At 51.2% G+C, this 24,334-nt stretch overlaps 1 protein-coding gene across 1 annotated transcript; it reads left to right on the top strand.

Annotated features, from left to right (window-relative positions):
* Positions 1-5,292: 5,292 nt before the first annotated feature.
* On the top strand, positions 5,293-23,533 carry EFCAB12 (EF-hand calcium binding domain 12). Its single transcript, XM_055557901.1, has 9 exons — positions 5,293-5,341; positions 9,478-9,929; positions 12,231-12,413; positions 14,214-14,370; positions 14,718-14,914; positions 15,847-16,060; positions 20,143-20,305; positions 22,052-22,111; positions 22,958-23,533. Exons 1-9 carry the CDS (start codon positions 5,293-5,295, stop codon positions 23,214-23,216), a joined length of 1,734 nt encoding a protein of 577 aa, XP_055413876.1. The 3' UTR covers positions 23,217-23,533.
* Positions 23,534-24,334: the final 801 nt, after the last annotated feature.

Raw genomic sequence — 24,334 nt, forward strand, 5'->3', positions numbered from 1 at the left:
AATAATGAAAAAGAACAAAAGCGGTAAGGTGTGGGAACATGGTGCCCAACACCGCGGTGAAGAGCCTAGAGGGTCCCCTGCAACCCTGGCCACAGCTGAGGTCAGAGGGTAGGGCAGGCACCAAAGTTGGGGTTCAGGGGTGGCAGGGCCCAGGTCCCATCCCAGCATCTCCATCAGGATTGTGGGCCTGTAGACATCGCAGGGAAGCTCCGCATCAGGAGCTCAGGCTATATCAAGCCCTGCCTTTTCCCTTTTCCTGCAGATAACCTGGTCTCTACCTGTTCCCTCTTCTCTTTAGAATGGGTCAGTATGGTTATTAAGTCAATATATGAAATAGTTTACATGGAGTCTCGCTTATACAAGCACTGCATTAATGTGGCCCGTACGAATGGTCTGAAGGAAGACCTCAGATTGTTGAGAGGGTCACAAAACTAAGGCAATTTAGGGGCTTTCCTGTCAGTCCAGCGGCTAAGACTCCACCCTCCCATTGCAGGGGGCCCAGGTTCGATTCCTGGTCAGGTCACTAGACACATGCCACAGTGAAGTTCCAGCACTGCCAAATAAAACAGTTTAAATATAATAATAATGCATTTCAGTAAGGATGATATTTTATACAGAGTAAGCCCGCAAGTGTTTGGGTTTTTTCTAACTTTTTATTGAAACAAAATTTGCCCCCCCAAAATTGATTTAACCATTTTTAAAGGGCACAGACGCCCGAGGCCAGGGGAGGCAGCCAGGAGGAACAACCCATGCCCGAGGCCAGGGGCGGCGACGAGAGGAGTTACCCCACGCCCCAAGCCCGAGGACAGGGCAACAGGCGGGAGGAGCTACCCCACACCCCTAAGCCTGAGGCCAAGGGCGGCGGCGGGGAGGAGCAACCGCATGACCGAGGCCAGGGGCGGTGGCCGGGAGGACCAACCCCACCTCCAAGGAGCCGTGGCTGTGCAGGTGCAGGAGGGCCTAGAGGAGCTATCCCACATTGAAGGTCAGGAAGGGCGGCGGTGAGGAGATACCCCTCGTCCAAGGTAAGGAGCAATGGCTGCGCTTTGCTGGAGCAGCCGTGAAGAGATACCCCACGCCCAAGGTAAGAGAAACCCAAGTAAGACGGTAGGTGTTGCAAGAGGGCATCAGAGGGCAAACACACTGAAACCATACTCACAGAAAACTAGTCAATCTAATCACACTAGGACCACAGCCTTGTCTAACTCAATGAAACTAAACCATGTCCGTGGTGCAACCCAAGATGGGCGGGTCATGGTGGAGAGATTTGACAGAATGTGGTCCACTGGAGAAGGGAATGGCAAACCACTTCAGTGTTCTTGCCTTGAGAACCCCATGAACAGTATGAAAAGGCAAAATGATAGGATACTGAAAGAGAAACTCCCCAGGTCAGTAGGTACCCAATATGCTACTGGAGATAGTGGAGAAATAATTCCAGAAAGAATAAGGGATGGAACCAAAGCAAAAACAATACCCAGCTGTGGATGTGACTGGTGATAGAAGCAAGGTCCGATGCTGTAAAGAGCAATATTGCATAGGAACCTGGAATGTCAGGTCCATGAATCAAGGCAAATTGGAAGTGGTCAAACAAGAGATAGCAAGAGTGAATGTCGACATTCTAGGAATCAGCAAACTGAAATGGACTGGAATGGGTGAATTTAACTCAGATGACCATTACATCTACTACTGCAGGCAGGAATCCCTCAGAAGAAATGGAGTAGCCATCATGGTCAACAAAAGAGTCCGAAATGCAGTACTTGGATGCAATCTCAAAAACAACAGAATGATCTCTGTTTGTTTCCAAGGCAAACCATTCAATATCACAGTAATCCAAGTCTATGCCCCAACCAGTAATGCTGAAGAAGCTGAAGTTGAAGGGTTCTATGAAGACCTACAAGACCTTTTAGAACTAACACCAAAAAAAGATGTCATTTTCATTATAGGGGACTGGAATGCAAAAGTAGGAAGTCAAGAAACACCTGGAGTAACAGGCAAATTTGGCCTTGGAATACGGAATGAAGCAGGGCAAAGACTAATAGAGTTTTGCCAAGAAAATGCACTGGTCATAACAAACACCTTCTTCCAACAACACAACAGAAGACTCTATACATGGACATCATCAGATGGTCAACACCGAAATCAGATTGATTATATGCTTTGCAGCCAAAGATGGAGAAGCTTTATACAGTCAGCAAAAACAAGACCAGGAGCTGACTGTGGCTCAGACCATGAACTCCTTATTGCCAAATTCAGACTTAAATTGAAGAAAGTAGGGAAAACCACTAGACCATTCAGGTATGACCTAAATCAAATCCCTTATGATTATACAGTGGAAGTGAGAAATAGATTTAAGGGCCTAGATCTGATAGATAGAGTACCTGATGAACTATGGAATGAGGTTCATGACATTGTACAGGAGACAGGGATCAAGACCATTCCCATAGAAAAGAAATGCAAAAAAGCAAAATGGCTGTCTGGGGAGGCCTTACAAATAGCTGTGAAAAGAGAAGCAAAAAGCAAAGGAGAAAAGGAAAGATATAAACATCTGAATGCAGAGTTCCAAAGAATAGCAAGAAGAAATAAGAAAGCCTTCTTCAGCGATCAATGCAAAGAAATAGAGGAAAACAAAAAATCAGAGATACCAAAGGAACATTTCATGCAAAGATGGGTTCAATAAAGGACAGAAATGGTATGGACCTAACAGAAACAGAAGATATTCAGAAAAGATGGCAAGAATACACAGAAGAACTGTACAAAAAAGATCTTCATGACCCAGATAATCACGATGATGTGATCACTGACCTAGAGCCAGACATCCTGGAATGTGAAGTCCAGTGGGCCTTAGAAAGCATCACTATGAACAAAGGTAGTGGAGGTGATGGAATTCCAGTTGAGCTATTCCAAATCCTGAAAGATGATGCTGTGAAAGTGCTGCACTCAATATGCCAGAAAATTTGGAAAACTCAGCAGTGGCCACAGGACTGGAAAAGGTCAGTTTTCATTCCAATCCCAAAGAAAGGCAATGCCAAAGAATGCTCAAACTACCGCACAATTGCACTCATCTCACACGCTAGTAAAGCAATGCTCAAAATTCTCCAAGCCAGGCTTCAGCAATACGTGAACCATGAACTTCCTGACGTTCAAGCTGGTTTTAGAAAAGGCAGAGGAACCAGAGATCAATTGCCAACACCTGCTGGATCATAGAAAAAGCAAGAGAGTTCCAGAAAAACATCTATTTCTGCTTTATTGACTATGCGAAAGCCTTTGACTGTGTGGATGACAATAAACTGTAGAAAATTCTTCAAGAGATGGGAATACCAGACCACCTGATCTGCCTCTTGAGAAATTTGTATGCAGGTCAGGAAGCAACAGTTAGAACTAGACATGGAACAACAGACTGGTTCCAAATAGGAAAAGGAGTATGTCAAGGCTGTATATTGTCACCCTGTTTATTTAACTTCTATGCACAGTACATCATGAGAAACGCTGGACTGGAAGAAACACAAACTGGAATCAAGATTGCCGGAAGAAATATCAATAACCTCAGATATGCAGATGACACCACCCTTATGGCAGAAAGTGAAGAGGAACTCAAAAGCCTCTTGATGAAAGTGAAAGTGGAGAGCAAAAAAGTTGGCTTAAAGCTCAACATTCAGAAAACGAAGATCATGGCATCCGGTCCCACCACTTCATGGGAGATAGATGGGGAAACAGTGAAAACAGTGTCAGACTTTATTTTTCTGGGCTCCAAAATCACTACAGATGGTGACTGCAGCCATGAAATTAAAAGACGCTTACTCCTTGGAAGGAAAGTTATGACCAACCTAGATAGCATATTCAAAAGCAGAGACATTACTTTGCCAACAAATGTTCGTCTAGTCAAGGCTATGGTTTTTCCTGTGGTCATGTATGGATGTGAGAGTTGGACTGTGAAGAAGGCTGAGCACTGAAGAATTGATGCTTTTGAAGTGTGGTGTTGGAGAAGACTCTTGAGAGTCCCTTGGACTGCAAGGAGATCCAACCAGTCCATTCTGAAGGAGATCAGCCCTGGGATTTCTTTGGAAGGAATGATGCTAAAGCTGAAACTCCAGTACTTTGGCCACCTGATGTGAAGAGTTGACTCATTGGAAAAGACTCTGATGCTGGGAGGGATTGGGGGCAGGAGGAGAAGGGGATGACAGAGGATGAGATGGCTGGATGGCATCACTGACTCGATGGACGTGGGTCTGGATGAACTCCGGGAGCTGGTGATGGACAGGGAGGCCTGGCGTGCTGCGATTCATGGGGTCGCAAAGTGTCGGACACGACTGAGCGACTGATCTGATCTGATCTGATCTGAAAGGGCACAATTCAATGGTTTTTAGTACATTCACAATGTGCAACCGTCATCACTAACTCCAGGATATTTTCATCTCCCCAGCAAGAAAACCCTTACCTGTTGATTTTAGTCCCTTGTATAGTTTCTTTATATTTTTAGTTGCTCAAGGAGACATTTGTCCTGGTATAAGCACTGCAGCCAAGGGTCCCAAGTGCCAGCCTGTCACAGCAGCATGTGTCAGTACTTCCTTCCTGTTTAACGGCTAATATTCCATTGTTTGAATAAGACCACCTTTTGCCTATCCAATGGACAGGTCAAATTTTGGGTTGGCCAAAAAGTTCCCTCGGGCTTCTTCAGCTCATATGGAAAATTCCAAGCGACCTTTTGGCCAACCCAGTGTTTCTCGGGTTCTATCATTCCAAAGCATGGCACCGTGTATTTCGGGGACCAAGAATACCAAAAACTGCCTCTATTCGTCCAGGATTCACTAGGGGTCTATCTGGAGGAGGGAAGGCCTGTTCTAAACACGTGGAGACCTGCTAAAGTCCCTACGGTTTAGGGGGAAACCAGGGATTTATTACTCCAGATTGAGGGGCCACGGGCCAATCTAAGAAATCCAACTGGGTTTTGTTTGTTTGTTTGCGGAGCCAGAGACTCTGCACCATTTGCTTCCGGACCCTCCCAGGACCCTTGCAGGGAGCCAGGCTGTCTTTCCCGGACTCCAGGCCTGTGCGAGTCTTCTCCCACGTGGCGGCGCGCAGCCAATCAGCGCGGGGCGTCCGTAGTCATGGCAACAGTTGCGTCCAAGCTCCGCAGGTGTCGAGTCTCTTGCAAACTTGGTTATTACTGCTTTTCAGATACCCCATACTCCTGCGCAAGCACACACACACACACACATTCACACGCGCTCTTCAGCGCCGGCTCACACACATATTCACACGCGCTCTTCAGCGCGGGCTCCCAGCGCCGGGACCATGGACGACTCTAATGAAGAGTACGAGGCTGCGTTCCGGTCGCTGCTCCGTAAGCTCACCCTAAGCTCCAGGGAATCGACGCCACCTCCAGGAAGCCCTTGACCCCCGAGTGGACGGGTGCAAGCGGAGTGAAGGCTAGGACAGGGACGGGTATCCCATTGTGCCGTCCCCTCTCTGGGTGGGGGGTTGCCAGGGAGTCGGGGGCAGGTCATGCGTGTTTCTCAGATTTCCCGGCCAGGGCTGGAGACGCTGGCCGAGTCGCCTTGGTTTGGAACCAGAGGCCCAACCCATGTCCCCGGGAAAGGTGTCCAGGCCCTCTGGACTGTCCCTACTACCTCACCAGACTTTAGTACATTCAGTACTGGAGAAGCAGCATGGAAAAGAACATCAGTCTTCACATTTTGCACAATAGCCTACTGTCCTTGATCAGCACCACAACTTTAGAGGTGAATGACAGATACATGGATAATCCCAGAAGAAGGGATGAATACTGGGTCCAAGGGTGATACCCAGGAGTAAGAGATCTGCTAAGCACAGAGGAGGCGGGGGAGACGGGGAATGCTTCCACGGTCCTGGAAGAGATCTTTACACGGAGTCCTCCAAGCCAGAAGGAGGAGGAAAAGCCTTCCAGACCAAGGGAACAGCATGCACAGAGGCCCAGAGACATGGTGTCTTCAGAAAACTGCTCAGAGTTTAAGTGCTGCTGGAGATGAGTGGTGAGAGGGGTCAGAAGGGATAAGATCCCAAGAGATCTTGGGAGCCAGGAGATGGAGAAGCTACTGAGAATAACAGGATCAGATTGGGAGCATCAGCAAATGCAGAAATGAATTGGCAGGCTCGGAATGTTGGGAGTGGGGAGCTGTCCCAAATGCCCCTGCCAGAGAACCCGGGAGGCTAGGGAAAGGCGCCAGGTGAGAGCGGACTTCAGGACTTGGGGCTGATTAGATAGAGAACTTGGGAAGAGCAATCAAGGGTGACACGCAGGGTGGTAGCCAGGTTTACCTGGCAGATGGAGGTGCTTTCTACAGAGATAAGGAACCTCCCGGAAGAGTAGACAGGGATGTGGAGATAAGTTCAGACTTGGTTGAGTTTGAGTTCTTCGTCAGCCATACAAGTTGAGGTGCTTTGGGAGCAACTGTAATAGAATGCTAAGTCACTTCAGTCGTGTCCAACTTTGCAACCCTATGGACTGAAACCCACCAGGTTCCTCTGTCCATGGGATTCTCCAGGCAAGAACACTGGAGTAGGTTGCCATTTCCTTCTCACTATATGTAGAGTCAGAGCTAATTCCAAATCATAAATATTGATATGAGAGTCCTCTGCATATGGAGGGCCACAGAAATGAGAGTGGAGGAGACTGTTTGAGAAAAAAAAAAACAAACAAACAAGAGCACCCAAGTGTAAACCTGAAAGCCGTTGACTTTTTAGTAGTGGATAGGAAACAGAGGCCCAAGAATAAGTAGTCAGAGAGGTAGGATGGAATTCAGGGAGAGATTTGTAAAAAGCACGGGTAGTTCCCAATAAATGCTGGTTGGATGAATGACTACATTCTCAGTCGAACCCAGCATCTTGTCATCAAAGAACTAATACATTGGTTGTTGAGAAGTGCTTACTTCTGTCCACATTAATGTATACATAGTCTAATTATTTTCTGACTATGAAAGGAACACATGTGCCTTGTAAAGAGACTTAACAACTGTACTGACTGTTCACTTTGTGCCAGGCTGGGTACCAGGGATACACAGGAAGTAAGACACAGTTCTTACCGTTGGGAGACTCACAGGCTGTTGGGAAAAAGTATCGGCATCGAGAAAAATATGGTAAATGCTATGAGGGGGCTAAGCTTGGGGGTTCTGGGACCCAGAGGGGCAGGTGGGAGGGGTTGGGATGCTTCTGGGGACAGGTGATGCCTGAGCTGAGCCTCTGAGGCCAAGTAGGGAGTGACCAAGTGAGCAGGGGAGAGGGAGGTGCATTCCAAAAACAGAAAGTGGGGCCAGGGCAGAAGGGGATACCCTGGAACCACAGCCAGGTTAGCTTGGGAGCCAACCCAAGGTGAGGACGCAGGGATGAGGAGGCAGCACTGGCGAGATTAAGGGGGTTGGCAGGGGCGGGTGCGACAGGTGGGGCCAATAAGGAGATTGAACTTTATCCTGGAGGCAGCTGGGAGTAACAGAAAGGTTTTAAGCAGGAGAGTTTTCATTGTAGCAGGAAAATGATGCAGCAGGTGACAATATTTTTTTTAAGATTTTTTTTATAGTAATGCTCTGCTCCTTCTGAATTTTAGAACATTCCCACACCTGTTATTCATTTGCTCTTCATAACAGTTTTGGAAGGTTGCTAGAGCAGAGTTTATATCATTTTAGTAAAAGAATTGAGACTCAGTGGGATTAGGTCACAGCCTGGGGTAATATCAAGAAATGGCTAAGAGCTGAGCTCTGGGGCCAGGCAAGCCAAAGTTCATGACCCACCTCTGCTACCAATCAACTGTGTGTCCTCTGGCCTCTCTGAGCTCAGTGTCTTAATCTGTAAAATGGGTATAATCATGGGGCCAACCCTTTAGGTCCATCCACTTGTAATTCACTCACTTACCAAAGTGAACTAAAGAGCCTTCTGATGAAGGTGAAAGGAGAGTGAAAAAGCTGGCTTGAAACTCAACATTCAAAAAACTGAGATCATGGCATCTGGTCCCATCACTTCATGGCAAATAGATGGGGAAACAATAGAAACAGGTGACAGACTTTATTCTGGGAGGCTCCAAAATCACTGCAGATGGTGAATGCAGCCATGAAATTAAAAGATGCTTGCTCCTTGGAAGAAAAGTTATGACTAACATAGACAGCACATTAAAAAGCAGAGACGTTACTTTGCCAACAAAGTTCCATCTAGTCAAAGCTATGGTTTTTCCAGTAGTCATGTATGGATGTGAGAGCTAGACCATAAAGAAGGCTTAGCACTGAAGAATTGGTGCTTTTGACCTGTGGCATTGGAGAAGACTCTTGAGAGTCCCTTGGACTGCAGGGAGATCAAACCAGTCTGTCCTAAAGGAAATGAACCCCAAAAATCCATTGGAGGGACTGATGCTGAGGCTGAAGCTCCAATAATTTGGCCACCTGATGCAAAAAGGTGACTCACTGGAAAAGACCCTGATACTAGGAAAGATTGAAGGCAAGAGGAGAAGGGGACACAGAGGATGAGATGGCTGGATGGCATCACCGACTCAATGGACATGAGTTTGAGCAAGCTCCAGGAGATGGTGAAGGACAGGGAAGCCTGGTGTGCTGCAGTCCATGGGGTCACAAAGAGTTGGACATGCCTGAGTGACTAAGCAACAATAACCAAATATCTACTGAGCTTCCAGTCTATGTTGGCACTGTGGAGGCACTGGGACTCCAGCAGGGAACAAGAGAGATGAGATCCTGGTTCACAGTGTACTGGAAAAGATAAACATCAACCAAGGGCTTCCCTGGTGGCTCAGCAGTAAATAATTTGCCTGCTAGTGTAGGAGACTTGAGTTCGATCCCTGGATCAGGAAGACCCCATGGAGGAGCAAATGGTAAACTGCTCCAGTATTTTTGCCTGGGAAATCCCATGGACAGAGGAGCCCAGTCCATGGAGGGCCGGGGGATCACAGAGAGTTGGACATGACTGAGCACACTTGAGCATTATGAATAAACGAACAGATTCTAAGCATCTCTACCACACAGTAAGGCAGGTACCATCATTATCCCCATTTTACAGATGAAGAGATTGAGACCAGAAAAAATAAGAGATCATGCTGCCCATAAGCAGCTGGGCTAGGACTCAGGCCAGAGCACTCTGGCTGCAAAGCCTCTGCTCTTTACAGCACTAGGCTGCCTCAGATGTTCAGACCATCAGAATGTCATTTTAAAAAGATCATTCTGATTGCCAGTGAGTAAGGCGCAGGCAGAGTCGAGTGGAGTAAGATTAGAACCTAAGATGGGTTCCATGAGAAAGCACAGAAATCCTTTGGCACAGTGCCTGCTGCAGGGAGTGCCCAGTCATGTTAGATGTAAATATTTTCACCATCATCGCAAGGCAACAATGAAGTCAGGCCTGGAAGCCAGGCACCCTGACACACAGCCCGGTGCTGAAGCATTTCTCCTTGCTGACTCCTGTGGTCCTCATTCCTGATAGGAACTCACCTTCTAACCCTCTTCCCCCAAGGGTTCTACCAGTCTAAGTCCCTGTTGGATGTTGAAAATGCCAGCAAGGAGCTGGTGTTCAACCCTGAAGCGGTCATCGCCCACTGCTTCAAGCAGTTCAAGCAGGAGGACTTCCACCTGCCCAGGAGCCGCCGGCGGGTCATCATCCTGCCACAGAAGGAGGCTCCGAAGCCCGTCTGTCCCATGCCCCAACCCCAGACTCTCCTGGAGCCCACCCCCAGCCCCAAAGCCCCGGAAGTCGGGGACACCCAAGAACAGCCAGAGGATCCGAGGGCGTGGCTCAGACAGAGGCTGAAGATGCGGAAGGACCTGGAATCGTTCGGCAACGTCGAGAGGTGGCTGCAGAACAAGGCCAGCCTCACGCTGTCCGAGGCCAAGGTCCTACGTGACATCCACAAGAAGCAGCGCGTGGCTCGGCAGCCGAGCCAGCTGGCCATGATCAGGGACACCGCGGTGAGCAGCCCCGTTTGCCAGGCGCAGACACTCTGGGTGTTAGGGGCTTGCTGTCACTCATTCCCTCAGACTAGGAAGGGTCGGGATCTTTCACCCTACCCCCCACCATCCCCGCTCCCAGTCCAGGGGAGTCCTGGGACAGAAGTCCTGAAAAGGAGGTGCACTTGTGATCTCTTGCTGGGCTTCCCTGGTGGCTCAGACAGTAAAGAATCCGCCTGCAATGCAGGAGACCCGGGTTCCATCCCTGAGTCAGGAAGATTCCCTGGAGAAGGGAAGGGTGCCCCACTCCCGTATTCTTGCCTGGAGAATCCCATGGACAGAGGAGCCCAACGGGCTGCAGTCTGTGGGGTCGCAAAGAGTAAGATGCGACTGAGCGCGCGCGCACGCGCGCGTGCGCGTGCGCACACACACACACACGTACACACACCCCTGCCATGTGTTCACAGGGCTATTGTGAAGATTACAGTTGTGGGACTGGAAGAAAGTCTTATAAATCTTTTCTTTTCTAAGAAAATCTTTTACAACATTTGTATATGAATTTGTGTATATATACATATTGTTCCCTCTATAAATATGAAGACAGAAGCTCAGTGAGGCCATACATTGTCCAAGACCAGAGAGATAGTAACTGGCAGTCAGTAGCCAGAGCCCTCATCTTCCAAATGCATCCAACACAGACATTTGAAAATTCTCCCAGTTCGGGTAAAGTTGGCATAAGAGGTCAGATAACTTGGGTTTAAACCCAGCTCTGCTACTTCCTAGCCATATGATCTGGGCCTCGGTTTCCTCAACTGTTAAATGGGGAGAACCAATGTGCCTGCTTCCCACGGTTGCTGCAACATCCAAATGGATTAATATATATAAGGTGCCTGAGACATGCCGAGCGTATAGTGAGCCCTCGTTCAACGTTTGTCATTTTTATTATTATTGCAGAATTACCGGTTTCATTTGGGTTAGCCCCCAAACTTCAGAGTCAGTCCTTGGTGTAATCATAGTCAAAACCCAACTTTCATGGTTCTCACACACCCTTTCCTGCCAACAGCACAGCCTCTAGGTATAAGCACAGGACTTGGGCTAGAAATCCACTGCTTACTTGCTGTGTGATCCTGGGCAAGTCGCTTCACCTCGCTGAGCCTGTTTCTTCATTTGGGAAGAGAAGCTTCCCAAAGGGAAGCTAATACCCAATATCAAATTCACGGCATCCTTCTTTTCCATTCAGCAAACCATTACTGCCTGCTTGCACAGGGCTGGGGGCTTTGTTGAGTACAAGCATAGGAGGTGGGGGATGTAGCTGAGTAAGATGTGGTCTTGCTCCCAGGGGGTTCACATGTTAGTGGGGGAGGCAGACACAAGAGATTAATGACTCTGCAGTTGCCTCCAGGCCACTGATAGACGCCAGGCCACTAATAGACTCTAGGCCACTGATAGACGCCAGGCCACTGATAGACTCCAGGCCGCTGAGGAGCTATAAGCTAGGGAATAGAAAGGCCTTTTGTAAACTGTCAAGTGCTCCACCACACTAACGGAACAGTATTCCTAAGTAGTTTACCCTGCTATCTGTTGGGGGGCACCCCACGGATACCAACATCTGAAGATGCTCGAGACCCTCATATAAAAGGGCAGAGTATTTGCGTATAACCCACGAGCATCCTCCCTTACATTTGAATCATCTCTAGATGACTTAGAATACCTAATATAATGTAAAGGTCATGTGAATAGTTATACATACCATGTTATGTATGACATAAATAGTTGATGGCCATGGCAAATTCAAGCTTTACTTTTTGGAACTTTCTGGAGTTTTTAAATCCGTGGATTCGGCGTGCACGGACATGGAGGGCTGACTGTATTCCCGTTCACCTGGAAGGGAGGGGCAGTAGGATTCTGACAGAGAAGGGAGAGGTATTCCAGGCGGGAGGCCCAGGGCCAGAGGCTGGGGAGTGGGGGCAGCAGAGGCCCCAGGCGGCTTCAGGCAGGGGCTCATATTTTGATGCACTGAGAGCCCAGTGGGATTATGATAGTGACTGGTCTGACAAGAGAGATGGGGATAAGAATGAAGTTCTAGTTCTCATTTTGTCCAAACCTCTTGTGCCTTCTGAGAACTTGGAGGCTCAGAGAAGCCAAGCGGCCCAGGCCTCCCATGGCAGGACATGCCTGCCAGAAGCCCACGCCCTTTGCCCTCCACCCTGCCATCTGGGTGGCGTGGCTCGGCCTCTCTCTTTCCCGTTTCTAAATCTGGGGACCCAGCTCCGTGGTGTCTCCTGAATGCTCCCCTCTGCCCCCCTCTCTTGCCTCTTTCAGAAGAAAAGCCAGCGACCCTCCCGCCGGCAGGTGCCCCAGCTCCAACTGCCCAAACCCCCCGCCCTGTCGACCTTGTACTCCCACCTGCACAGCCGCAAGATCAAGATCCTGGAGCTGTTTCACAAGGTGGACCGGGACAAGCACCAGATCTCCCGAGAGGAGTTCATCATGGCTCTCAAGGCGGTAAGCGCCTCCCCTGCTGGCTTGAGGTGGGGTGGGGGTGCCCATGCACCTCCACAGCCCTGCGGCACTAAAGCCAGATTGGAATATGTGGCTTAACCTGAACCCCCCATCAGACCCCTAAAGCCACCTTGCCCCAGTCTGACCTTGAAAGGCCCTACCTGAGGGGGAAGTCTGTAGAGCCAGCCTTGTAACCAGCCTACTGAGTAGGGAATCACTGTCTTGCCAGTGAGACCCCAGAACTGAGCACAGAGAGAGCTGGATCTTCAGTCCTGCCTTTAGAACCTTCTAGAACTTCTGGAACCATCACTAGCATGTGACTCACATAGGGGTATTGTTAAAACACAGCTTCTGTCCCAGTACCTCTGTGTGGGGTCCCAAGATACTGCCTTCTTTTTTTTTTGATGGGGAGAGGTACCATGCAGCTTATGGGATCTTAGTTCCCCGACCAGGGATCAAACCTGGGCCCCCAGCAGTGGAAGCAGGAGTCCTAATTGCTGGACCACCAGGGTAGCCCCCTCAGGATGCTGCACACTAACAAGCTCCCAGCGATGCCCATGGTGTGGGTCCTCAGATCACACCTTGTCGGGTTATTCAAAAATTCTATTTAACTATAAGTAAATAAAACTAGAACTCCAGTTCCTCAGGCACAGTGTCCACAGTTGGAGTGCTCAGCAGTTGCTCTGCTGCTGGACCCCTCAGACAGAGCACCTTCCCATCATCACAGGAAGTCCTGTTGGTCTAGCAGAGCTCTGCTAACTCTGCCCAGGAGTCAAATCCAACTGGTCTCCTGTTTTTTTGTCAATAAAGTTTTATTGGAACACAACACACACATTTGTCTATGCGTTATCATGGCCGCTTTCATGCTAGGAGGGCAGAGTTGAGTAGTGATGACAGAGACCCACATGGCTCCCAGAGCCTAAAATACTTAGCATCTGGCCCTTTCTAGAAAAAGTTTGCCGATTCCTGGTCTGGGTGACTTAAACTTTTATATATTTTGAATACATGATACCTTTAAAAAAAACTTTAGGAAAGAAGGGGAATGCTACACTTTTTTTAGTCTTAAATCACCAGCAGTTTCAGGCTTTCATTTTATACCATGTAGCTATCTAAACAACATTTCAAAGCATTTAAAACAAAAAATAAAGGGTCCTTAATTCAATGTCACCAAAAAGTTCAAACACTAAATCCTTTAGCACCAGGTGAGTTCTGATTGTCTTTAAGTAAAGCACAGAGAATAACATCTACAGTGTAAAGAAGCTGGCAAAGATACATTTCCTTTCACACTGTTTTTTCTTGAATATTCAGTATTGCTGGCAAGTACCGTATTTCTCCAAAGTTTGCCCGCCACCCTTAAAAGAGTCCCGGGCATTACATTTCCGACTCTATTTTACTTCAGTTAAGGGAGGCCTCTGTGTCCCTCACAGACAAGGATGACAGATGTGACATCCTCCTTCCAGTCCGGCACTGGAAGGCTGAGATTGAAATGGAGTCGGCAGGGAGGCCAGAGGGAGAAGTAACAGCCTCTGCAAAGATGGGGACACGTCTGGACCAGGGTTTGGAAGGAGGATTGGGAGCTGTTCAGGCAGAAAGTGAGAAACACCTGAGTCAAGGCAGAGGGTGGGAAATGTGCAGGGCCCCGGGGAGAGGCTCTGAGCTCCTTCACAGGGACCCTGGATGTGAGCTGGGAGTGGCTGAGGATGAAACTCGACGGGGAGGCGGGGCCAGGCTGGCAAGGCTTTGGCCATCCTAGCAGGACATCTGGAGCCAGGCTGCCCACCTGGGCTTCTCTTGTCTCCTCAGATTGGAGTCCCTCTGAAAAACCAGGAGGTGGAGGATATTGTGATCTACCTCAGCTCTCTGGGGAAGCACAACAACATCACAATGGATAACCTGGCCAGCACCTACAAGCAGTGGTCTTTGGCTCAGCAGCAAAGCACCCTGACCACTGCAACAGAGGGTACGTATCTCCTCCGCCCCTCCCCATGCAGGGAGGAAGCTGACGCTCAGAGAGGCTGACCACCTGGCCACAGTCTCAAATCTAGAAGGCAGCAGGGCCAGGATCTCATTTCTGCCCGGGGCCACAGAGGCCTGAAGCAGGCCTGGAAAAGCAGGATGCTGGAGGATGGGAATGGAAACAGGAAGGCTGGGCCGGGTGCAGAAGAGGGAGGAGAAGGCCACAGAGGAGCCCGAAGAAGGGACACCTTCAAGGCACCCGCTCGGCAACACTGGTTCACTGCCCGATGGGCTCTGTGGCCGGGCACCCTCTCAGCTCCTCCTTGCTCTGCCTCTTCCCTCCGCCCCTAGATTCCAGATCATCCAATGAAAGCGGCTCCACACAGAGTTCATCCCCAAAGCAGAAAGCAAATGTACCCCCAGAGGCTCCCAAGATGGACCTGCTGACGGTGCCCGTGGTCGACACGGAGATGGAGGCACGGCCCATGACACTGGAGGAGATGGAAGATGTAGGCAAGCACTACCGAGAGAGGAAGCGGCAGAACAAGGTGCCCACCCCGACAGGGGAGGGACAGGGCTTGGGGACTGGGCAGGCCAGGCCCACATGCCCCACCTTCTGGCCGGGGGAGCTCTGGGGGTCCCAGCTTCCTTACCTCCTCGTTCCCTCTTCTGTCTGTATGAACAACACCTGCCTCCCAAGGTTTCTGATAAGATGAGTTGATATGATGTTTCTGAAAGTCCCGAGTTCCCTTCCTCCAACTGTTGAATCATGACTGACTCCTGAGACCAGGACTGCATGTTCATCACAGCTGGAATCCAAGAACCTGGCCTGGGGCCTGGCACTGAGTAGGCACTCCAGGAACACATGTTGAGTGAAGGAAGGAAGAACTGATTGTATAAATTAATTCACCCAATAAATTTTTATTGAGAGCCTGTGATGCATCAGGCACTGTTCACTAAGTGCTTCCCTGGTGGCTCAGATGGCAAGGAATCTGCCTGCAATGCAGGAGACCCAGGTTCGATCCCTGAGTCTAGAAGATCCCCTGGAGAACGGAAATGGCAACCCACTCCAGAATTCTTGCCTGGAGAATCCCATGGACAGAGGAGCCTGGTGGGATACAGTCCATGGGGTTGCAAAGAGTTGGACACGACTGAAGCGACTAGGCACACACGCAAGGAGCCTTCTGTATGTGTGTACAGTTGCGTGTGCACTTCTGTGTAAGGAGCTGTGCACACAGAACCTTGTGCCCGGCCTATTCACATGTTATGCAGGGGTCATCTTGCCCACGGGTGATTTTTCCTCCCCAGTGGCTGACATCAACAGCTGCACTCACGGGGCCCGGGGCGGGGGGGGAGTGTGTGGGGGGGGAGAGGGTGGGGGGCGGGGGGGGGGGTTGGGGAAGCGGCTGAGGCTCCGCGTCTGCCTTGGGCCGGGAGGGAGGCGAGGAGGAGTGAGGGCCCGCCTCCACTCTCCCCACAGCTGGCCCTCCCCTCCATCCAGTACACGGAGCAGTGCCGCCTGGTGCGCAGCGGGGACAAGCACTTTGACGAGCACTGCCTGCCGACCACCGTCCACGGGGAGATGGAGAGCATCCTCAACAGGTCCCGCGTGGACACCTTCCTGGTCTACCTGCAGTGCTGGAAGGTCTGCGAGGCCCACGGCCTCCCGCTGACCGAGGACATCCTCATGAGAGGTACGGTCCTCGGGGCCGCTGGGAAGGTGCCAAGGGGGGCCCCCCCGAGCAGGGGGCCAGGGTAGCAGCCACCTGAGGCTTGTCCTTCCCCAGCCGACGAGCACCCAACCACACCACGGAGACGCTGGGGAGAAAGGGGGGCGGGGGGAAGAACAGCCCCACCGGGTTCGCTTTTATTTATTTGGGGCTGTGCTCGATTTTCGTTGCCACGCGGGCTTTTTCTCTAGGTGCGGGGAGCGGAGGCTGCCCTCTGGCGGCGGTGCACGGGCTTCTCATGCGGTGGTTTCTCCCACTGTGAAGCACGGGCTCTCCGGCACAGGCTCAGCAGTTGAAGTGCACGGGCTTAGATGCTCCGCAGCACGTGGGATCCTCCCAGACCAGAGATCAAACCCGTTGTCCCCTGCACTGGCAGGCAGATTCCTGTCCACTGCGCCACTAGGGAAGTCCCCTGGTTTGCTGTGAGAGGGGATTTGACAGCCCTGCAGGGCCCACACTCTGCTCCTTAGGCCCGGAGTCCAGGTTCCCCAGCATAGGGAAGGGAGCACCAGGACTGGAGGTCCAGGTGAGGGAGCCAGAGGTGGGCCAGGAGGAACAGTCCCGAATGAGCACCGGCCATCGTGTCAATGTGGGAAATACGTCGGTGTTATAAGTGAGTGAATCTGTGCATGTGATGAGTTGTTAAGATGAAATAATGTAGTTATAGCATAATTATTTGGTATTCATATTTACTGACAATAAGAGCCATTTCCTTAAGCAGATAAAACTGTTGTAGGATCAGGGAAAAGATGGTTAAAGAATGGGACTTGCGGACAATGCATTGTTTCATTTAATATTTACATCTAATATATTTTTTTACAAATATGCTTTTGTCCTTGGGAATTGTGATTGCATGATAAAGGGAAACTGTTTTGTTATTCCTAAGTATGAATTAGTTTGCTTATTAGAGTAGGTGATTTCGGACTGGAAGCCTGGCTGGGAGAGGTAACCACGACGACACACGGAGTGTCCCGAACCCACTCCTCTCAGCCAGGCCTGTTTCTTGGTGCTTCTGTCACACGGAGGGAAGAATGCACGGGGAGATGGGTTCTGTGGAAGCCCTTTGCCCTCTGCTCAGCCCACAGGTCTCAATCCTGAGCTCTCGCACTGGTCCCGCCCTCTGCTTGGGGCAAGAGCTGTGTTTCCATGTATCCAAGCAGATCTAAACCCTCCACTCCTGGGTGGACTGTGTGCTTCTGAGACACGGGGCAGAGGGGCGGCCCCAGAGGCCCCTGATGACCATGTAATGACGCTGGCAGCCCACAGTTATGAAGAACGCGTTTAACCGGCCGGTCGCTGCCGCACTGGAGGGCAGAGGTTTTCCTGTAGGAGCCTCGAAGGAAGGAGCTGTGGCCGTTCTGGGCTGTGGTTTTCTGAGAAAGGGACACACAGAGGGTGCCGTGACTTCCCTGAGAACAAGAGTTAACAGTCACAGTTGGTGGTTTCCATTTTTTCTCGCCCGGGAGGGGAAACAAAGGCTCAGTGTAGAGGACCTTGGGTCTTGTATTAGTTTGGTAGAACTGCTATAACGAAACACCACAGACTGGGGGCTTACACAGCAGAAAGGTATTTTCTCACCATTCTGGAGGCAGACAGTCCAAGATCAAGGTGCTGGCAGGGTTCATGTCCTCTGAGATCGCTCTCCGTGGCCTCCAGACAGTCACTGTCTGGCTGTCTATTCACACGGTCGTTTCCGTGCACACATGTGCCCCTGCTGTGTCTCTGCACCCACATTTCCTCTGCTAAGGACACCAGTCAGACTGGATGCAGCCCTTCCTTAGTGGCTTCATTTTAGCTTTATCACCTCTTGAAAGGCCTCATGTCCAAATACAAATTCTAGGGGTCAGAGCTTCAATATATGAATTTGGGGGGATACAAGTCAGGCCATAAAAGGTCTATACAGGAGGAAGTGGCCAAGGGCCTTCAGGAACACAGACCAACCAGCCTAAATGGTCACTGTCTCCCGCACAAGCTGCACACGCCTCGCCTGTGCAGCTGCTTGCCGCCGTCTGGGCCAGGAGGGCAGAGATACGGCAGGTGACCCCACAGCTCTCAACCCTGACTTTTTATCCTCCCTCCCTCCTTCCTCGGGGAGCCTCATGCTCCCAGATCACCTGGGCTTGGCACGCGGTGGGGCTGCAGGTGTTCTAAAATGCAGGCAGGATTCCCAGGCACACGACGGCTCCTGCGGGCTAGGTCTCGCCCCCGGACATGCCAGCTGGTCCGTTCCCACCAGAGAGTATTGAAGCTTTACTGAGTCTTTCCACCACCGGCTTTTGCTGGCTCCTGGGCCTGCACACAGCTGAGCTTCACCTGTCTGCAGGATCCCTCACTCATGAGCACATAGGCACATCTGTGGATGGGCTTCCTTTTGCTTCTGACTGGTCCAAAATGGGAAAGACGCTAGTCCATCTCTGGCCGCTGTCCTGGCCACTGTCTGTTGCCTGTCCTTAAGACAGAGACCAGAAGCACAAACCCTGGCACTTCCAGGTCTGTGCCTGAGGCTAGAGCTTGGTGGGCTCAGACCCCAGGCCTCAAGCTCATGGGCCAGACTTCTAGAACATCGAGGCATTTCCCCTCCCCACTGAATATAGCTTTATTGTTCTTCTCCCCCTAATTTTATAGATAAATCTTGCTCATTTACATTTTTGAAAACAAAACAAAACAAAATCCCCCAGCCAGAGTTGACCACCAATAATATTTAACGACTGTCCTTTCACAAATGTCTTTTTCTTATTTATTTGCTATTCACATGGATTAGCTCTATAAGTCATTTTTTAGAAGTCCTATATGTATATACATTAAAAAATGTAGTTTAAAAATCATGTAAACCTTTTAAAAATGATGATGTTGCCCATCTCCCCCTTCCCTCCTCTCCCTTCTCATCTGTGCAATCTCTGCCCCCTACCCAAATAAACATTAAAAACTTGGGACTTCCCTGGTGGTCCAGTGGCTAAGACTCCATGCTCCCACTGCAAGGGGCCTGAGTTTGACCCCTAATTGGGGAACTAGATCCCAGATGCTGCAACTAAAGATTGAAATTCCCTGGCAACTAAGACCTGGTGCAACCAAATAAATAAATATTAAAAAAAAAAAAAAAATCTTGGACTTCCCTGGCGGTCCATTTGTTAAGACGCTGAGCTTCCAAAGCAAGGGGCATGGGTTCCATTCCAGGTCGGAGAACTAAGATCCCACAAGCCTCTCAGCCAAAATGGATAATGTAAATAAAGAAATAAATTTGTGTTGGCCAGATAAGGAGGGGGCATTCTAAGCAATAAACTGTAGTTGATTCACCAACTAAAAAAAAACAAACAAAAAAAACCTTAAAAACAATTAATAACCTGGAGAGTGAACTTCTACCACTGTATCCAGAATATGAGATGCCGGGGCGAGCCCTGCTCAGTAGTGGCAGGAGTGCTGCTTCTGCACGAGAAAACCCACCATCCACCGAGTCTAAGTTAATCCAGTGACGTCTTGGGTGAGGCCCCCCTCCCTCCTTCAGGGACTCCTGACCAGGCCGACCCTGCAGAGCAGGGTGTGGGGCCACGCTCTCTCCTACCTGCCCCCAGGCCTCGGGGCCACCGCCGCCCTGGTTCTGAACAGGCGCCCTCATCTCTGGTCCCCCGAGTGGTAGCCTGCCAGCCCCCCTTCCCGACAGCATGCCGCCAGGACGCGCTCACCACCATCGGGGAGGGGGCTGCTGGGGAAGGACTTGGGGACCTGCTGCACTATTTTTTGCAACTTGCTGTGAACCTACCATCATTTAAAAATAAAAAGTAAAGGGACTTCCCTGGAAGCTTAATGGTTAAGCCTCCAAGCTTCCCGTGCAGGGAACTGTGGGTTTGATCTCTGGTCGGGGAACTAAGATCCCACGTGCCACTGGAGACCAAAAGAAAAAGTAAATAAATAAAAAAAAATGTATATAAGGAAAATCTTTTCAAACAAGAATGTGAATTTGTTTTTAAAAATAGCCCCCCTTGGCCCTAAAGGCTGGGGTTGGGGACGGGTCTCGGGCTGACAGGCCATGTTTCTCCTCCTGCTTACAGCCCTGATGTACCCAGGGGACAAGATCATTTTCCAGAAGGATGAGATGCGCCCGATCCGGCAGCCAGGAGGCTACTACTCAGACTTCAAGCCCTTCACTGAGAACCTGGCCCTGGTCCAGCCCCAGGGCGTTCCTGTGCCGGTGGCTCAGAAGAAGCCCGACAAGCTGAGTGTCAGCCCCTCCTCCTCCGCCCTGCGCTCCTGCGCACTGATGCCCCATGGCTGGGGTGGTGCTGGGCAGTTACAGGCGGGTCACAGGGCGGTGTCTGTGTCCTTACCCGGCATGTCCAGCTCACCTGATCCCCACGGACTGGCCGCGTGTCCCCCTGGCACATGTCTCCCCAGCCTTCTTGCCTCACCCCCATGCAGCCCTCCTGACTACACCCTACATGACCTCAAGGTCTCTGGAAAAGGTTAAAAAGAAGGACTTCTTAGAGAAACCGGCGAGGCCTCTTCACGAATCGTGGGCTGGGTGTAGGGCCCCTGCCAAGGACAGTGGTGGCAACCCCTCCTCTGCCTTCTCTAGCAAAATGTGGGCTTGCACACCCCTGCCCAGAGAAAAGAACTCTGCCCTGGGGCCTCCCCCGACCCTCAGATCAGCCCAATGTCTCTCTAAGAGAATGTCCTCCTTTGTCAGGAGGTGATCGGCGAGCAGGCTACTAGCCAGCTTTAGTGGGGACTGCAGAGTGGAAATGGCAACCCACTCCAGTGTTCTTGCCTTGAGAATCCCAGGGACGGGGGAGCCTGGTGGGCTGCTGTCTATGGGGTCACAGAGAGTCGGACGTGACTGAAGCGACTTAGCAGCAGCAGCAGCAGCAGCAGAGTGGAGGGAGGGGGGTAGGGGAGAAGGGGCAGCTGACCAGACACCGTGACGGGGGAGGGGCTGAGGACCTGCCCACACCGTCCGTTGCTGCCAGATGCCTGCTCGGGTGGTCTGGCCAGACAGCCGGGGTGGGAAGGCAGTGGAGCAATCTGCTCCACCGACAGACCAGAGGTCAAATGGACCGTTACCTCGCTTACTGAACCTTAGCATGTTCTGTAAAATGGGCCTGACAGCTCTACCACACACAGTGAGGACCCTGAGCACCTGAGCACTGATTGTCACAGCCTATCCCTTCAGGCCATTCTCGAGCGTAGGAGTGGGCTTCACCTGCAGGTGGAGCTGACCACAGTCCTGGCGGGGAAGAGCTGAGGGTGAGCTGGGCAGCTGGTCACCTAGAGAGTCCTCTCTGATCCCCTGCGTGGCTGCCACCAATTCCTGAGCCATGAACCTCAAAAAACTGAGAAAGTGACTTCTGTCCTGCTCTGACAGGCCCCAGTTATAAAGGATAGAGGTCCCCCAGGGCGGGGGTGGACTGGTTTCATTGGCTACTTAGCATGCCTTGTCAAAGATTCCGAGGCAGATGCAGGCTTGCTGGGAAAGAGTGCTGTGGCGATTAAGTGATGTCTACCAGGCCCCAGGTTTGGGGCGTTACCTTTTACCACCCTTGTCCTCAAGGGGGATTCAGCTCTGGGGGGCAAATGGGAGTCATGGGCGCAAAAAGGATTCAGATGACTGAGCATGTCTCGTAATGACTTGAGAGGTCTCCATGCTGGGGAACGAGAAACCCGAGGCCCGCACAAGGGGACTGACTGGTCCCAAGTCGCCCAACCAGCCAGGCTAGGAGCCCAGGGCTGCCATCCTGTCTGCCTCCCCAGTAGGGCCCCAGAGATCTAGACACTCCAGTTCACTGTGTGTTCCACTGGAGCATGGCGGACAGTCAGGGCCCCGCACAGGGAGACGTTCTCTTTCCAGGGCTCTGGTCTGGACTCAGAGGTGGGCCCCCATCACCCTGACATACTTACTCCCTGAGGCCCCACTGACCTGGATTTCCTGTCTTCTGACAAGATACCTCTCTCTCTCTCCTCCACCAGGAAAATGCCGAAGAAAATCAAGAAAATCAATTTTAAGGAATTTGAGGAATTCACCAGGTCTGTAGTGATCATCGAACTCTGGGAGGGGGAGCAGGTGGGAGGAAGGGACCCAGGACTCGAGTATTGCAGGGTACATGGGACCCAGCATCCAGGAATTAGTGCCCAGGAGCTGAGGATCTGTAAAGTGACCCTTAAGTGTGCCAGGGGCTTCTCTGGTGGCTCAGCAGTAAAGAATCCACCTGCAGTGCAGGAGCCTTCGATCCCTGGGTCAGGAAGATCTTCTGCAGAAGGGCATGGCAACCCACTCCAGTATTCTTGCCCAGAGAATCCCATGGACAGAGGAGCCTGGCAGGCTACAGTCCATGGGGTCTCAGAGAGTCAGACACAACTGAAGAGACTTAGCACGCATGCACACACAAGAGTGCCAGGCAGACACTGCTCCCCACTCGTTAATTCACGTAAATCCTCTCCACAACCCTATGAAGTTACGCTTAGCATTCCCATTTCACAGAAGAGGAAACTGCCGTACAGGAAGGCTGACTACCTTGCTCCAAGTCATGGATCTGTTAAGTGGTAGAGCAGAGATTTGGACCCAGGTGTGCTGCTCCAGCGGCTGCCCTTTGAACAGCGCGTGACAGTGCCTCTACAGAACAGGCGGTGTGCGTGTTAAGAGTCTGGATTTAGAGGCAGCCGACTGGCAGTCAAGCCCACCCCCCGCCACTTGCCAGCTGTGTGGCCTTGGGGAAATGACTTCGCCCCTCTAGGCCTCCGGGTCCTCGCTGGCGAGGCAGACAGGACAACAGAGTACTAGAGTGCTTAGTACAGAGCTGCACCTCCGCTGGGGAAGGAGCCCCAGCTGCCCCCTGTCTCCATGATGACCGTCTCTGTCTTCTCCTTCCCCAGGAAGCTGAAGGAGAAGAAGCCCAGCAGTCCACAGCTAACCCATCCCAACTTCTTCTGGCCGGGTCACCTCCTGGACAAGCTGCGGCTCTACCTGCCCACTGTGACCATGGACCGGAGCCTGGCCATCTTCAGCTGTGTCCAACAGCGGCCCCACGTCTACCCGGCCACCTACCACCCCGACCGCTGGTGGCCCATTAAGGACGTGAATTACGTGACCTACGCCTATTACGATGCCCACAAGATCTATCACATCAACTAGAGTGGCCCAGGTGTCGCCAGACCTAGCCATCCTGGGGCCAGGCACCAGTGCAGCTAGCAGCCCAGAGCTGTAGACGCAGGGAGGGCGTCAAAGAGCCAGGCAAGAGAAGTCGTTTCAGTGGGAAGGCCTGGGCCAGCTGTCTCCAGACAAAGCGTCCAATGTCTCAGAGCATAGATGTGTCCAAGGAAAGATGTGGTTTTTGAGTGTCTCCCTCTCCTGACCTCTGTCCTGTTGAAATAAAACTGGGTTGGGGTTTTCCTCATTTCACCTGTGATTCAGCGGATGTAATTTCCAGATTCAGAAGCTGTGGCCAGAGGGGTGTTGGAAAGCTGGGGTCCAAGGTCTGGGGAAAACAGCAGGCACATTTCCTGGGGTGTTGATGGGGGTGCCAGCATGACCTCTCCAGCCTCTCATCCCGGACCTCAGTGCCCACCAGGAAGCAGCAGGTAGTGTGGGTACCCCTGTGCTCTCCTCTTGAAATAAAATAAGCATGTCCCTCATCCCCCCCAAGACAGAGCCCTTTGGGTCACTACTTCCAAAACTCTTGGGCCTTTCACAACTGCAAGCATACTCCCTGGTTCATGAGCCCTTCCCCTGACTCACCCATCTGACCCGGTCAAGACCTTTTCCATCACGACACACACCCTGTTAGCTCAAGTGCTTCTGTGCTGGGCATCCCACCTGACTCCTTCGGCCACAGGACAAACAGGATTCCTGAGGTGTGGTGCCGCCAGCGATGTGATTTTGGACAAGACATTCCCTTCACAACTCCCATCTCACGTCTCCGGGTCTCCTCACACTCCCCCTCCACAGTCAAAATCTCACCAAGGAGTTGTCAACACTCCCTTCCCTTCTCACCCATCACGCAGTCAACAACACAATCAATCCATCTCAGCTTCTGTCTCCGTCTGGCTGTGTCACTACCAAGATCGCTGATGACAAGACATCCGTATTGTGTTCAGGCCTTGGAATCAAAGGCCGTTTTCCTTTCTCTTGAAATTTGATTTTCACATTAATGTTAAAAACAAAAGCTAAAATTCAACAAACCAAGAACAATGCATAACCAGACCATCTAGTCTAGCCTAATGGTTAGAAGTGTGGATTTGTGTGTGTGTGTG

This window comes from Bubalus kerabau, chromosome 20 (genome assembly GCF_029407905.1).
Source record: "Bubalus kerabau isolate K-KA32 ecotype Philippines breed swamp buffalo chromosome 20, PCC_UOA_SB_1v2, whole genome shotgun sequence".
Taxonomy (NCBI): Eukaryota; Metazoa; Chordata; class Mammalia; order Artiodactyla; family Bovidae; genus Bubalus; species Bubalus kerabau.